Genomic DNA, 16,522 nt, shown 5'->3' on the forward strand with positions numbered 1-16,522 from the left:
TACAAATAGAAATACAGATACTGTTAGATAAGTTTATGTTTATGATAATCAGTTCCTAAAATGTAGAAAGCAGTCGGTTTTCTGGTCTCAATTTTATTTAAATCACTGCTATTTTGTTTACTGGATGTAAGCTTCCCCCTCTCTGCTCCTCTATCCTGAATGGGCCTTCGTGAAAAGAAGAAAAAAAAGATTGAGAACAACTGTCTTAAAACCATGGTATTTCCCTAATAGGCTAGTACCATGTATTTGGATAATTACTGATGAATCATTTAAATCAGGGAAAGGTGCATGGTTTTTTTTGTTGTTGTTGTTTTTTCTCTTTTTTTTTTTTTTTTTTTTGAGATGGAGGCTTGCTCTGTCGCTCAGGCTGGAGTACGGTGGCCAGATTTCAGCTCACTGCAACCTCTGCCTCCGGGGTTCAAGCGATTCTCCTGCCTCAACCTCCTGAGTAGCTGGGACTACAGGCGTGTGCCACCACACCTGGCTAATTTTTTTGTTTTATTTATTTATTTATTTATTTGAGACGGGGTTTTGCTCTTGTTGCCCAGGCTGGGGTGCAATGGTGCGATCTCAGCTCACCACAACCTCTGCTCCCAGGTTCAAGTGAGTCTTCTGCCTCAGCCTTCCTGAGTAGCTGGGATTACAGGCATGTGCCACCATGCCTGGCTAAAATTTTGTATTTTCGTTAGTAGAGATCAGTTTTCTCCATGTTGGTCAGGCTGGTCTCGAATTCCCGACCTCAGGTGATCCACCCGCCTCGGCCTCTCAAAGTGCTGGGATTACAGGTGTGAGCCACCGCGCCTGGCCTAATTTTTTGTATTTTTAGTAGAGACGGAGTTTCACCGTGTTAGCCAGGATGATCTCGATCTCCTGACCTCGTGATCCGCCTGCCTCGGCCTCCCAAAGTGCTGGGATTACAGGCGTGAGCCACTGTGCCTGGCCCGAAAGGTGAATGTTCTTTGCCTTATTTTAAACTTTTTTGTAATAAATTCACTAATGAAGCAGGCAGAGAAGATGTAAAGCACACTTCATTAGTAATGCTATATTTCATATACCTGCTGTATTTTGGGAGCATTATTGCTATCATTTGGTTTGTTGGATCCCTCCAAATCTCACGTTGAAATTTGATCCCCAGTGTTGGAGGTGGGGCTTAATGGGAGATGTTTTCAGGCATGGGGGTGGATCCCTGACACAGGGCTTGATGCCCTCCTAGTGATAATGAGTGAATTTTCTATTAGTTGCTGTCAGAGCTGGTTGTTAAGAGCCTGGCACCTCCCTCCTATGGATTTTCTTGCTGCTTTGTCTTGCTTCCTCGCTTACCATGTGATCTCTGCACATGCTGGTTCTCCTTCACCTTCACCCACAAGTGGAAACAGCCTGAGGCCCTCACCAGAAATAGCTGCTGGTACCATGCTTCTTGTACAGCCTGCAGAACTGTGAGCCAAGTAAACCTCTTTTCTTCATAAATTATCCAGCCTCAGGTATTCCTTTATAGAAAAATAAATGGACTAAGACAGTTGTTAAATAACCTTATTTTGTTGACTAAAAGTAATTAGTATTTTATGACATTTATTTATTATGGCTGTTAACATTACAATTTATCCTGGCTAATTTCATCAGTAAACACTCTTATGAAATGATACTGTAGTTTACTTTCAACCAAGAATTGGTTGACTTTGATACAGTAATTAGATTAGGATTCCCACGTCAGATTTTCTTTCAAAAATAATTTCTATTATGTGGAAGCCTCCTTTTCTGATTTTTTTCTCTTATTTTCTAAGAACATAATATGTAAATGGATGTATAATGAATATTTGTGGCAAAAAGCATTTAAGAATTAAGTTGATTGAGCTGTTAAAGGGGTCTTAGTTGTTAGAGCTTTTTGGCGGTTTATTTGCTATAATCAATAGACTTATTAATACTTTTAATTTTAGCCTAATAGTACTACTAGTCACATTTTGACTATTGGGCCAGTTTTTCTTTGTCATTCATTGGTATTTGTGTCTCTGTAGCCTTTATACTGCCCTATTTTTGGTTTGCCACATTTTAAATCTCAAACTACCTATAATTTATACTGTTAGTCTTTGGAAATAAGTTTGAATTGATTATTCTGCTAAACTCATTTTAATGACCATGCTCCCTTGTGATGAGCTAAATTTATTTATTATTGTGTTTTCGGATTAATTTTTTTTTTTTTTTTTTGAGACAGTCTCACTCTGTCACCCAGGCTGCAGTGCAGTGGCGCAGTCTCCACTTACTGCAACCTCCACCTCCCGGGCTCAAGTGATTCTCCTGCCTCAGCCTCCTGAGTAGCTGGGATTACAGGCAAGATTAATGTTTTTTATTTGTAATCAATTTAAGCCTAATACATGTTCTAATAATTTTTATATTTCATATATGGATAAATTATAATAATTCTTTTAAAGTGAAAGTATTGATGAGAGATACTTTTTTTTGGAATAGCTCATTTTAAGCCCCTGATACTTGATATGGATAAAATATTTTCAGTGTTTAATAAAATGTTGAAATATATTTAACTTTACTAGTTTGAGCCCTGCCAATTATAATACTTTAGAAAAAGTGAAAATATAATAGTACATTTATAAGGCTTTTAAGTATTCACAAAATAGTCATTTCCCGGTAGATGTTTTTCAGCTCTTATGATACAGTGTTTTCTTTTTCTTTTGGCCATGTATTGATCAGAATTAGTCATTAACTTTACTAACAACTGGATTTAGTTTGTCAGCCTTGATGGTTTGGTTACACAGATGTAGCTATTGTGTCAACCCCACTGTTTTAAATATGTTCCTATGCCAGGTGAAATTTGATCCCTTTAAGCAAATTTCTGTTAAACACTTTGTGTCAGTTTCAGTAATGTTTCCCCAATGAACATTCCTACTGTACAAAATTTTACATATGTGTATTTACATATTTGTACTTTTTTCACAAATGTGGGAATTTAGGATACTATGTTTGTAAAAATTGGGCAATTTTTCTTGAAGATAATTTTTAAAATTACAGCAAAACATAGGGCCCTGAGAAGAAGAGGTAAAATATATGGAAGAGCAAGAGTGTATAGATAATTTTGTAATGTAACCTTGAGAGAAATATAGAAAACTGAGACAACATAAGCCAAAGGAAAGGAACTGGGATGTGAAACCTTTAGGGTAGAGCAGTGCTCTGCTGTGGTCATTTATGCCTTGGCATTAAGTTCTTTTGAATATAAAACAATGCATTTAGAAGGATTTTAAGACTATATCACAGTGCACTGGCATTTTCTTCTTCTATTTTCCAGGGCTAAATAAGGTAATTGAATAATAAAACTAAAAAGCATTGTTCATTTCATGAAGATCCAAGAAAAAATATTTCATAACAATTTTTATTTACAAGAAGGAAAAACATATTCATAAGAACCTTAGATGATTAGTAGGTTAATGAAATAAAAAGTTTGTTAGGAAGAAGGAATACTAGTTATTGAACAATGCCAATTTTTTCTATTTAAAAATATTTAAAATGCCATTAGTTGATTTATTTAATGAGCCATCAGCCTTTATTTTAGATTCACTATAACTCTGATCTCCTAAACCTGCTTTTCCTATCAGGTCTTAAATATTTCATCCCTGCTTTCTTTTACAATATAGTTTTTGGGAATATAACTATCATGTTGATAAGTAATGCTAGGTGAAGGAAAAAGTTAAAACAACTCCAATACTAGGCAGTGATATACCATGGAAAAATAAATGAGCCAAAGGTAGGGGAAGTGATTTTTTTTGGAGGAAGAAAACAGAAATGAGAACAAGAGGACATTGCTGACTGCTGAAAAACTGACCAAGTTCCTCTTCAGTCTTCTAACAGAATTTGGAAGATGTTCTTAGCATGCAACTGTTGGTTGAAAAAAAACCCAAATGTACAAGGGCCATCAGTTCTTAAAAGTGGAATAGTGCATAGAAAGCTTATTGACACAACATAGCAGTTTGATGAAATGGACTGAAGCCATTTCTGTGGAGTGGACTCGTGGAAAATGTGATGCCTGATTCATAAAATTGTACACAGTTGAATGTTGCTATATAGGTAAGGTTTTGCAAACTCAGGACTCTCAGGAAACATCAAAGGTATATAGTTGGCACACTTAATTTTAGATATGTGTGATACGTTTGTGATTTTTTTTAAAAAAATATATCCAGGAATGCTTAAGAAGATTATACCACCTCATGCTATAAAATAAAACTAACTTGGAGAATTCAACAATGTTTGCTGTTTTAATATGCATCTTACAAAGATAATTATAAACACTGAGAGTATTTACTGCAGTGCCCTGAATATAGTATGCCTAAAGAATTTTCTGTATAAAAATAATTGTATTTATTTTAGTTAAAAATTGAGTAAAATATACATGCATCAAAATATTTTCTAGGTAGACCAAAGTGATATATGTAAAGAAAGACAAAATCAAAAATCAGGAAATTGCTGGTGAATATCTAATCTCTGGATAGAAAAATATTTTTTTAAATCACAAAAGCAATCAGTAATCAAAAGAAAAGATGACTGATAATTATTACCATATAAATATTTATAAACTTAGGTGTTAACAATTTATAGAATAAATAATGTCGAGAAAATGTTTGTCCTTAGCATGTCAGTTAATTAAAATAAAACAGAAAAACTTCATACAGTTCAGCAAAGGACATCTTAATTTGTGCTTTGGAGAATCTATTGAGTTTTTTTGGTTACTGAGTAATAGTTTAGTTAGATGTGTTGCTATAGCTATACATTCTGCCATCTTATGTTTTCAAAATATTAAGTGTCCTCATTTATTTTTTGTGTAATTGAGAATAAACTGAAATCAAGTAATACGCATTCTCTCATAAAAATAAATATACTCGGTCATTGAATTGTAAAGTGTGGATCCCAGGATGATATCAACATCACCTGGAAACTTGTTAGAAATACACATCTTGTCCCCTGACCAAAATCTATTGAATGAGAAACTCTGAGGGTGAAGCCCAGCATTTTAAAATCTAAAAATCCATGTTTTAACCCATTTGGGGATACTAAATAAACTGCTGTAGTCCTTCAATAAGCCCATCACACATTTTCACCATGTCATCTATAGGCACTTTTTCTACGGTGTTAACATCATCTTCATCATCACTATTATCATAATCACCTTGATTAAGAACCATTTTGGCTATTTCCCCATGGATCAATGAATGAATAATTAGAGCTGCATTATTGCTGGTAAAAACTTACATGACATCTGTTTCTTCCATCTTACTGCCAGACTCTGAAGGTGTATTTTTTTGTATATGTATGGAGGTCAGACATCATTTTTTTTCTCATGCGACTTATAGAAACCTTCAAAGTCACCACCTTGTTCATCATCATCACTGAACATAGTTATAGCCCAGAGGTTGTGCCAAGCATGCACAACTGTGTATTTGTCACTGTATTCCAAACATGGGCATTCTTCGTGCTAAACTTTTGAAAACTTTCCACACTCATGCCTCTGTTCACTGCTGCTAGCATGCTGATCAAGAAACTTTTTATATTTATTCTTTATTGATCCAAGAACACCCTAGTCACATGGATGAATTAATGAAGTCACAATTAGGGTAAAATACATGACCTAAACATTTTTAATGAGAATTTCTGCTGGATGATGACCAGAATCCTTATCAAGCAGTGCCAAAATCTTGCAGTCGTTAATCATTCAGTCTAGATTCCCTACAGCAAGCAAGAGCCACTAGTACCAAATGTTTGTGAAACCAATCAGAAAAGATATCCCTAATTCTCTATGCCTTTTTGTTAGCATAATAATTTACTGGAAAGAAATTTACTCCTTGAAAACAACAAGGATATAAGTTTTGTCTATCATAGCAAGGTTTTCTTTATGCATGCGTGCTGCATTAGCACATCCCAGAACAGTTATTCTGTCCTTAGCATCCTTAATTCCTATTGAAGCTGTCTTACCAGCTGTAGTCAGTGTTTTTCTGGTGCAATAATGCCGAAACAGTGATGTTTCATCAGCATTACAGACCTGTCCTGGTATCAGATTTTCATCAGTGATGACCTTAGTAACCTCATCAGTGAATATCTCCCTTGCTTCATGATCAGGAAATGGTACAAATCTTCAAAACCTTAACGCTGTGCTTTTTCTTAAATTTCTGCAACTAGCCTGTTGAATGTTCACAGTTCCCTTCAATTTTCAGTTCATCGTGATAGATCTTTGCAAGTTTCATGTTCAGCATACCATTAAGTGGCATGTATTCACTGTGACACTGATGGTTCCATTCTTTCAATACATATTCAAGGACTTCATATTTCACTCCATGCATTGCTTTTCTATTTTTCATTAACTTCTGTTCATCACTTTCAGCATAGAACTTCAACAATGTATCCTTCTCTTTCTTCAGGTCATATATGGTGGTCACTCCAACACTATACTCTTCTATAAGACATTTTCCACTTATACCACCATCCAGTTTCTTCAACAGCTTGACTTTCTGTGCTATAGATAAGTATAAATGCTTCCTCTTTTCTTTACTACTGTTACTCATAAGGGTATCTGCAGATCTTTTTACATTTTCCACAATACCTTTATACCACAGAGAAGAGAATAAGCAAAACAAAACAACATAATGAGTAAGGCATGTAGGTCTTGGCCTCATGTAGGGCATCACGGGTAACCCGCCATTGGTGTGTCTTGCCTGACGTGCCATTTTATTACCCTTTGTGGATGTGCCTGCATGACGAAGTCTGGGGCATGTGTGGAAAAGATACTTCACAGCTGAAGGGGGCTGGGAGGGTCTCTTTGGAGACATTAAGTAAACTGTGTGTTGTGTATCTGCATTTTGACTGTGATCCATCACATGAGGTCAGGTGTGGAATTTTCAACTTGTGACTTCGTGTCAGCACTCAAAAAGTTTTGGATTTGGGGGAATTTCAGTTTTGGATTTTCAGATTAGGGATGGTTAAGATGTAATTTCATTATGAGTAAATAGATTAAATACTCCAACCAAAAGGCAGAGATTGTCAGGCTGGATTTTGAAAAGCAAGATCCAACTATCTGCTGTCTACAAGAGACAAGCTTTTGCTTTTCCTTTTTTTTTTTTTTTTTTTTTTTTGAGGTGGAGTCTCACTCTGTCAGCCAGGCTGGAGTACAGTGTTGGGATCTTGGCTCCAAGCAACCTCCACCTCCTGGATTCAAGTGATTCTCCTGCCTTATCCTCCTGAGTAGCTGGGATTACAGGTGCCCACCACCATACTGGCTCATTTTTGTATTATTGATAGAGGCAGGGTTTCACCATGTTGGCCAGGCTGGTCTTGAGCTCCTGACCTCAGGTGATCCACTCACCTTGGCCTCCCAAAGTGCTGGGATTATAGGCATGAGCCACCACAGGTTGCCATGAGACAGACTTTAGATTCAAAAATTTAGTCTGAAAGTTAAAAGGATAGAAAATGATATATCATACAAACAGTAACCATTAAAGACCTGCAGTGAATACACTAATATTAGACAAAATACACTTTGAGACAAAAATAAAATACTTGAGGCAAAGAGTACATTTCATAATGATAAGGGGGTTAATTCAACAGGAAAATAGAAAAGTTATATATATACCTCAGATTTCCCCATGTACATGGAGCAATAAATCACAGAACTGACGAGAGATATAGACAATAATAATTGGCGACTTCAACACCCCAATCTCGATAATTGATGAACAACTAGATATAAAATTAGCAAGGATATGTTTTGTATCACTTAACACTTACACAACACGATCAGCAGACTAGACCTAACTGACCTCTATCCACCAAACAAAAGCAGAATAGACATTCCTCACAAGCACACACAGACTGTCCTCCAAAATAGACCATATTCTAGGCCATAAAACACATCTGAATAGATTTAAAAGGAATAAAATCACATAAAGTACGTTCTTTGTAACAGATAAATGAGAAACCACCAACAGAAGGTAAAATCATTTTGTGGTGATGGAAACATTGTAAGACTAGATTGTGGTGCAAGTGAGCAACTCATTTTCTAAAAATAATCATTGACATATAATTAAACTATAAATTTTATATGTAAATTATACCTCAATAAAGCTGTTAAGAAATGAATGAAAGAAGCACATTCACTATAGCAACGAAACTTTAAGAATACCTTTACTGAGGAATATTTGTGACCTATAGGAATAAAAAGTGATTAAGCTTTGAAAGAATTAAAAATAGAGATAAATAATAGACAAACTATGTTTCCATATGTCAAAAATAATATTTCCAAATGTCAGTTACCTCCAAATTATAGATTTGACACAATTTTAGTAAAAATCATAATGAAAGTTTGATTTTCTGACTTAAAATCATTCTAAAGTTTATCTGGAAGATTAAAAACACACAAAAATTCACAGAATATTTTGAAAGGAAGAGAAATGAATTACACAAGCTATGGTAGACACTGAACCATATTTTAAAGCTATACTGTACTAGCTAAAATATAATATGGATATAGGAATAGAAGATTAAACAAAATAAGAAATAAAACATTTTATTTGTTTTTAGTATGTATTAAAAATACATTGCCAAACATTTTGAAATGGATAATTCAGTAATTTTTATTGATATAAAGAGTTGCATTTGATCTAGCAGTTACACTTCTGGGAATTTTTTTAATGGAAATAATCCTGAAACTGGGTGAGGCAAATATGAATTCCAGTTTCATTCGTAAATGTACAAAATTGGAAACAACCTAAACACCTAGGTAGGAGATTAGTCAAAATAATCATAGTTGTAGTTGTTTAACTTACAACTCAGAAGTAGGCATCTTATGCAGTTATTAAAGTAATTTTAAGTAGCATGTGAATATAAGGAATAATGCTTATAAATTTTATGTTAAATGACACAGGACGTAAAGGTATATAGTGTGAATATAAGTATATAAGCAAAACAAAAATAACTTTTCATGAGGAGATTAATGGGAAATATACCAACATGTTAATAGTAATTTTGTATTTGATCATAGTTTGAGTAGAATTTTTAAATATTTATAATTTACAATTATAAAACTAAGCACTTTTTTTTTTTTTGAGATGGAGTCTCACTCTGTGGCCAGGATGGAGTGTAGTGGCGCTATCTTGGCTCACTGCAACCTTCGCCTCCAGGGTTCAAGTGATTCTCCTGCCTCAGCCTCCCGAGTAGCTGGGACTACAGGCACCCACCACCACGCCTGTCTAATTTTTGTATTTTCAGTAGAGACGGGGTTTCACCATGTTGGCCAGGATGGTCTCGATGTCTTGACCTCATAATCCACCTGCCTCAGCCTCCCAAAGTGCTGGGATTACAGGTGTGAGCCACTGTGCCTGGCTGCAAGCATTATTTTAATTAAAATTTTCCCAATAATTATATCAAAATTTTAGAATTTATAGTTTAGTTTTCAGGATTCACAGCAAATTTTTTAAAAGATTTCTATTTTTAACATATTCATTATATTATTTTTAGAGTTTGGTGAATATGCTAAATGCCTCTCCCTTTCATGAGTTTATGAATTTCAATTATATCTTCTCTTCACCATCGGGTATCTGGCCTAATCAATATTAATAGATATTTAACCATATTTTAAAGCTATAATAATTAAAATAGTATAATACTTATATAGGGAGGAACATTAAATACTCAGGAGATGTAATTTTTTTAGCCTCTTAATTTGGCAGTGTATCTCAAAATGTGGTATGTATCAAAATAATCTGGCCCCAATTTCATAACTTCTAAGTGGGATGCAGCTCTACCATGTATTTGTTGAAGGCAGTGATGGTGGCAGTGATTCTAAAAGAGAAATTCTCAATTTTGTAGCTGATTCGCATAGAGGGCTTATGACTCCATCACCTACTGTCTGTGTGACCCTGTGCAAGTTACCTAACCTTCCATGCCTCAGACTCTTCCTCTCCAGAAGAACTGAGCATAATAATAGTGCCTTCTTCATAGGATTATTATGATAGTTACATGAATTAAGACATGGAATGTGCCAGGTACTATGTATAGTAAGTATCAAATATCTGCTCTTATTATGCTGAGGCCTGTTATTACAAAGTAAAGTTACCTAATATTTATTATTTGTTACGTGTTATAAATTGTTAGGCACATTGAAGATATAAATGCATGATCTCATTTATTTTTCATATCCACTCAATATGCTGAATGTTGTCATACCCATTTTAGAGGTTAGAAAAGTGAGGTCCAGAGAGGTTTAGCTGGCTGAGTGTGACTGAGAAGAAAAGGCTTGGGGCTGCAAACTCCACAGAGATAAAGGTGAAGTAATTTTCCAGTAAATGTTGGGGTTAGGATCAAAATTATGTGTAATTTATTTCAAAAGCCCTCCTAGTGTTTGGCACATTTTAAGCACGCAAACTTTGAAAGCATACCTTGGTTTTCCTGGGTTCATCTGAGGGCATTTTAGTTTATTAGGTCTGGATGTAGGGCCCAGGAATCTGCATTTAACAACAAACACCCCCAGGTGGTTCTGAGGCTGGTAGTCTAAGGATCACAGTGTCAGAAACTCCGCACTAGGTCATGTTCTGAGATAACTAAGAAAGGATGTAGGAAGTAATCATAAAGGGTTTCAAAATGTGTTTAAGGTCATGTGTAACTAGTTAGTATCTGAACTGAAACTAGGTGTTAGGTGCCCTCTCAATCCATTCCTCTTTTTCACATCAGAGACCTTAAGCCTGGATTTTTCTCTTAGCCTAGCATCAAATCAGCTAAGCCCATGTCTGCTATTTCTCTAACCTCTTGCTGGGCTTCAACAAAGCTTCTGCAGGGGAGAGGGCTTGTTTATTTTTAGTCAGAGGCCAGACCAGCAGAGGAGTTAAAATGCTCCAACTGTCTGCATTAACTTTTCATGAAGTTTTTGGGAAAGAAGAGAATGGCCTTATTAGGTGTAAACCTTTTTTATCCTGAAATTATTTTGTAATTGGGAGGTTTGTTTTTATTATAAATTTCAATACCCTGGGTACATTCTTGTAAGTTCTAATGCTATTCTCTAAGCTGCTGATCATCCCAAACAGCTGTTCGTTCCTCTATAGTCCAACCTAACCTCGGATTTTTGAGAGAATGGATGGTGATCTAATGGAAAGAGTAAACAACTTGGAGTTAGGAAATACTGGTTAAGCATTGTCCTGCTAGACACTAGTTAAGTGAACCTAGAAAAGTCCCTGATCCTCTGCAAACTTCAATTACAAATTTCACTTAAAAAATTGAGATAATAAGGTCTTAGCATTTAACATCAGAATTATGAGAATCACATGAAATAAGTTAGGTAAATGGACTTTGCCCACTCTTCTATGATGTTCAATCTCTTGTTAGTATTAGACCCATTTTTATAGTCTGACCCATTTTTATTGTCTGATGTGGTATTCCTGAGGCCCCAGGTTTGGAGATAATAATATTTCTTCTTCAGAAAAAGAAATGACAGAGCCATGGCTGTGGAGCTTTCATAGACACAGGGCTCTTTAGCTAGTGAAGCAAGAACTGGCAAAGTAGGAACACACAAAAGTTAATGCTGTCATGTTTACTGTTAAAACTGGCATTTTGCACAATGTAATGGACTTTCAATACGTTAGATTTCTTATGGAAAAATTCATAAGGTAAGGTAAAATAAAATCAAGATGATGTTTAATTGTTCTTTTTTATAATAGGGTTCAGATATTCATGAAGAATACTTTCAATGCTTATTCATTTCCTTCCCACCTCCCTTTTCTTTTCCTTTCTCACTTTTTTAAAATTTCTTTTTAAAGAGACAGAGTCTTACTCTGTCACTCAGGCTGGAGTGCAGTGGCGTGATTCTAGGTCACTGAAGCCTCCAACTCTTGGGCTTAAGCAATCCTCCACCCAAGGCTCCTGAGTGACTGAGAGCGCAGGGGCGCCACCTTTCCCAGCTAATTCTTTTTTATTTTTTGTAGAGATGGGGGTCTCGCTAAGTTGCCCAGGCTGGTTTCAAACTCCTGGCCTCAAGTGACCCTCCCACCTTAGTGTCCCAAAGCATTGAGATTACAGGCATAAGCCACTGCCCACTGTTTTCCTTGCTCCTACTTTTCACATTTCTATTCCTATTCTGAAACTTACTTTTATAAAAATCATTTTAAACATTCTGGATTTATGGTGGATTACCAACTTCTCTCACATGTTTAAATTATCTTCCTAATAATGCATTAAAGACTTAGGGAGGGCCTAATTCATTTTGATAAGGAAAGCATACAACTTTTTTTGTGTGTTTGTGTGAGACAGGGTCTCACTGTGTCTTCCAGGCTGGAGTGCGGTGCTGTGATCTTGGCTTCTCCTGGGTTCAAGCGATCCTCCCACCTCAGCCTCCCAAGTAGCTGGGACCACAAGCACACACCATCATGCCTGGCTAATTTTTGTATTTTTTGTAGAGATGAGGTTTAGTCAAGCATGCAACTTTTTACCTGAAGCAGCCATTTGGTGATTCACCAGTTTGAAAAAAGCAGATTCATCAAACAGTACCTAGCTGGATGATATCATTCCACCTCTCATTCAATCTGTAGGGCACCAATGAGTGTACTAAATTCACAAGAGATAAGAAGTCTTCTGTAAAGAAATCCTTACTGTTGCTCCTTTAACCCCTTAGATTGAAAGAATATTGTTTCCCCCCTCCACTTCCTCTCCTTCTTCTAGTCCCTCTTCCTTCTCTCCCTCCTTCTCTTCTTTAAAGTTAGGATAATGTGTTGCTTTTGTTTCAGAAGCTTACATACATTGAACTTGATTTTTTAAATTCAGACTTCACCCGAGCGATGTAATGACTTGTGATGATTTCCAAGAAAGTATTATTTCCAAGTAGCATAATATTCTTGTATAAATCTGGGAAAAAAATCTCCTCTTGAATTTTCATGTTATTCTACAAATACGTTTTTAAAAATCTTGCAGCCATTAGTTTTCAAATGATCTTATTCAGGGAAATTATTGCTCACTTTCTTGAAATTTATGAAGAATTTACATTCTTCATAAGATTTAGTATTTTATTATTTGCCGTATTTCCTGCAGGACAGTAATTGTATCTTATTTCTCTTTATATTTCTAGTACTATCACTGTATGTGTTACCTAGAAGGTGCTCTGTAAATGATTTTTTAACTGTTTTTATTGCTTACTGAAAACTCAGAATGGGAAACTTTGGAAAGGGTGAGACCTTTGTAGAAATGATTTAATCCTTTCTCTTCCACTCCCACCACTCATTTAGTAAGCCAAGGTATAAGTCCTTGCTAAGAGAAAGGAGTTTAGATAAACCGTTGCTAAGAGGCAGGAAGGTATACCTATAGAAGGTTTCCTCAGAGGCCATAGAGAATTTAGGGAGAACGAGATGTTGACATGACCATGGTCCCTAACTTGAAATTATAGCTGTGAGAGTTTCCTTTTCTGTGCATCGGAACATTCTCAAGGGCAATGACAGAGAAGCACAAGGGAGTAAGCTGCCATATCATTTAAACCAATAAACAAACTATTTCATGAAAATAAAAACCATTTAAGATTGTAAAAAGCCAAATGTAGTAAAAAGTCCTTTTGTAATAAAGGTGGAAGTACAATCTCATTTATAGAACAGAAACAAAGTAATACTTTAAGAGGAAAAAAATAGTTTCCAAATTCTCCCAAGGTTTTTTTCACTCATAATTTTTCTTTCCATCACTTGCTTGTTCTGTGACTGTGAGCAAGGTACCTGCAAGGTACATACCTCTCTATGCCTCAGTTTCCTTATCTATAAATTGGGGATGATAATAGTGATATCTGCCTCACAGGTTGTTAAGGTTAAATAAGTTGATATTTTAAAAACAAAAAAGTACCTGGAAAGTACTAGGGACAATAAATGCTTGTTAAATAAAATTTAAAAATAATATCTTTACTAAAGCACATTTATATACTTTCTTTTAAAATATGGCCCAGTTGGTAAGGTGTTTTTCCCAGCTTGCTTTGAACTATTTGTATTTATTTTTTGAAATTAAAAAAATACCTGCCTATCTGTACGGTAGAGAGAAAGAAGGGAAAGAAAGAAGGATACAGAAAAAATGAAGGAAAGAAGTGAAAGAAATAGAAAGGAATTACTAAGTTTTCTTTAGGAAAAGGGGCAAAAATTTTGACACTGCTCAGAAGCTAATGTTTCACTGATTCTTCTCACTTTCTACTTTCTGTTATGCTATCCTAGGGCCTGAAAATGGTTATAAATACAATAAGAAGTCACTCCCATATAATTCTAAATGTTTATTCTGACAAATATAATAAAATGATTATAGCAGTACTCTGTCTGCTAATATAAGGCTACTGCTATTATCATGCACAGAATTCTCCCAATATTAGAGTTTTATTTTTTGTTATCAGTAATCCTCAGATTCAGTGTCATCCCTTTCTAACCAAGTCACTCATCTGGAAATTAGTACATATCCTGAGAATTGAAGACAATACAGTGTTAAAAGTAAGAATAGTTGACTTTTCAATTTCATGTTTTTAGGCATATGATAGGCAGGTTTATATTACAATTTTTAACTAATCTGTCATTTGAATTCTCTATTTTCCCCCAAAAAGTCTTTTCAAATGATTAGCAAAGACTGTTCGGTTTCTTCCTTTGCCCTGTCTCAAAAAATTAGAGGAAAGGTTTGGAAAATGCTTTTGAAGACTAATACTTTATGTAATTATTTTCTAAACTACATTAACCTGCTACATTTATTTATAATGAGTTTTTAATAATGTTATGTTTTGTTTTCCCGAAAGTATCACCTATTTTATTCAACTAAAAGTTCTATTTATATGTAATACATAAAACTCAGATATACCTTAGACTTGAAAGAATTGGAATAAAGTTGGAGAATAAAGAAATTAAGGGACCTTCAAACTTTATATAGTTGGTGTTAAATATTGATGTCTTTCCAAAATTCATATATAGAAGCCCTAACTCCCAATGTGATGATATTAGGACTTGGGGTCTTTGGGAGGCAATGAGGTTTAGATGAGGTTGTGAGGGTACATCTCCCATGATGAGATTAGTGTCCTTATAAGAAAAGGAAGAGCCAGGCTCAGTGGCTCACACCTGTACTCCTAGCATTTTGGGAGGCCGAGGCGGGCAGATCACAAGGTCAGGAGTTCAAGACCAGCCTGGCCTGAACATAGTGAAACCCCATCTCTACTAAAAATACAAAAAATTAGCCAGGTGTGGTGGCATGCGCCTGTAGTCCCAGCTACTTGGGAGGTGGAGGCAAGAGAATCTGTTGAACCCGGGAGGTGGACATTGCAGTGAGCCAAGATCACGCCACTGCACTCCAGCCTGGGCGACAGAGTGAGACTCCATCTCAAAAAAAGAAAAGAGACACTAGAGCTTCTTCTCTGCCATGTGAAGATACAGCAAGAAGTAGTCAGCAAGGCAGGAAGAGAGCCCTCACCAAGAACTAAATGTGCTAGCACCTTGATCTTGGACTTCCCAGCCTCCGGAACTATGAGATATGTGCCTGTTATTTAAGCCATCTAGTCTGTGGTATTTTGTAGTATAGCAACTGTGCTAAGACATTTGGATTTTCAGGTTCTGAGAGCTTAATATGAAATAGAAACTGTTGCTGACATGGTAGGTAATATTTTAAGGATGGTTTGTATTTTTTCCCTATGGCTGTCCACATAGCTACCACACACTATTGTCTTATACTTACAAGCAGGACATTAAATATTAGTGCAACATTAGTTCTTACCTTTAAATGATTGTTTTTCTCTAGTGGAACTTCAAATTGGTCTGAAAACTTAAATACATAGGTTGTAAGTTTAAACTTTTTAAAAAGTTAAACTGTCCTTATATGGACTGCTGGAAAGCATAATATCCTAAGAAAACCAAGTAAATTATTTTAAAGGGAAAAGGATTAGTCTTCAAAATGGGAAAAACTTGAGTTCATTTTTTCCCCTTTTCAACAGAATCTAGGATGGCAAAATGACATAGGAAATGCCACCTCAAAATCTAGACAGTGTACATAATCAGTCTTACATCCCGTGGGTCACAATAAAGGAGCCGTTTCAGCATCGTAAACATTGTTGCAAAATGAATTTGAATGGGTTTTGGCAGCAACAGAGCAGAGAAAATAACCACCTTTCAGAATACATAACTTAAAAATTCATTTGTAAGCACACAAGCTATCCACCATTTTTACATTCTTAAAACATCTCATTGCCCATCTTTAATTTAAAAATATTTCAAAATCAGTAATATTTTTAGGTAAGTTTCAGGTATTGTTATGCTTTGGTTAAACTGAAAGGATTTGCAGGCATACAAAATCAGAGCCCTTCAAATAATGCCTCACATAATTAAATGCAATCTTGTGTTTGGTTTGAGTTATTTCCATCTCTCTTTATTCTGCAATCTGTTGACAATAGCCAGCCAACTTACATTCTTTGGACTGATGATGGCATATTTTTTAAATGCCTTCAGTGTTGGCATTACTAAGCTTTATAAAGGTGTTATATCTCTCAGAGGCCATTGTTGCC

The 16,522-nt window shown here is 35.6% G+C and overlaps 1 protein-coding gene across 1 annotated transcript in view; it reads right to left on the reverse strand.

The window, feature by feature from the left end:
* LOC117975691 (uncharacterized) overlaps window positions 1-5,183 on the reverse strand; it is a 115,062-nt gene extending 109,879 nt beyond the window's left edge. The window contains exon 1 of the mRNA XM_063595885.1: window positions 5,092-5,183. Within this exon, the coding sequence (XP_063451955.1) occupies window positions 5,092-5,183 (92 nt within the window). The remainder of the gene's footprint in view (window positions 1-5,091) is intronic.
* Between the last annotated feature and the right edge of the window lie 11,339 nt (window positions 5,184-16,522).

The sequence above is a fragment of the Pan paniscus genome, chromosome 14 (genome assembly GCF_029289425.2).
Source record: "Pan paniscus chromosome 14, NHGRI_mPanPan1-v2.0_pri, whole genome shotgun sequence".
NCBI classification, from domain to species: Eukaryota; Metazoa; Chordata; class Mammalia; order Primates; family Hominidae; genus Pan; species Pan paniscus.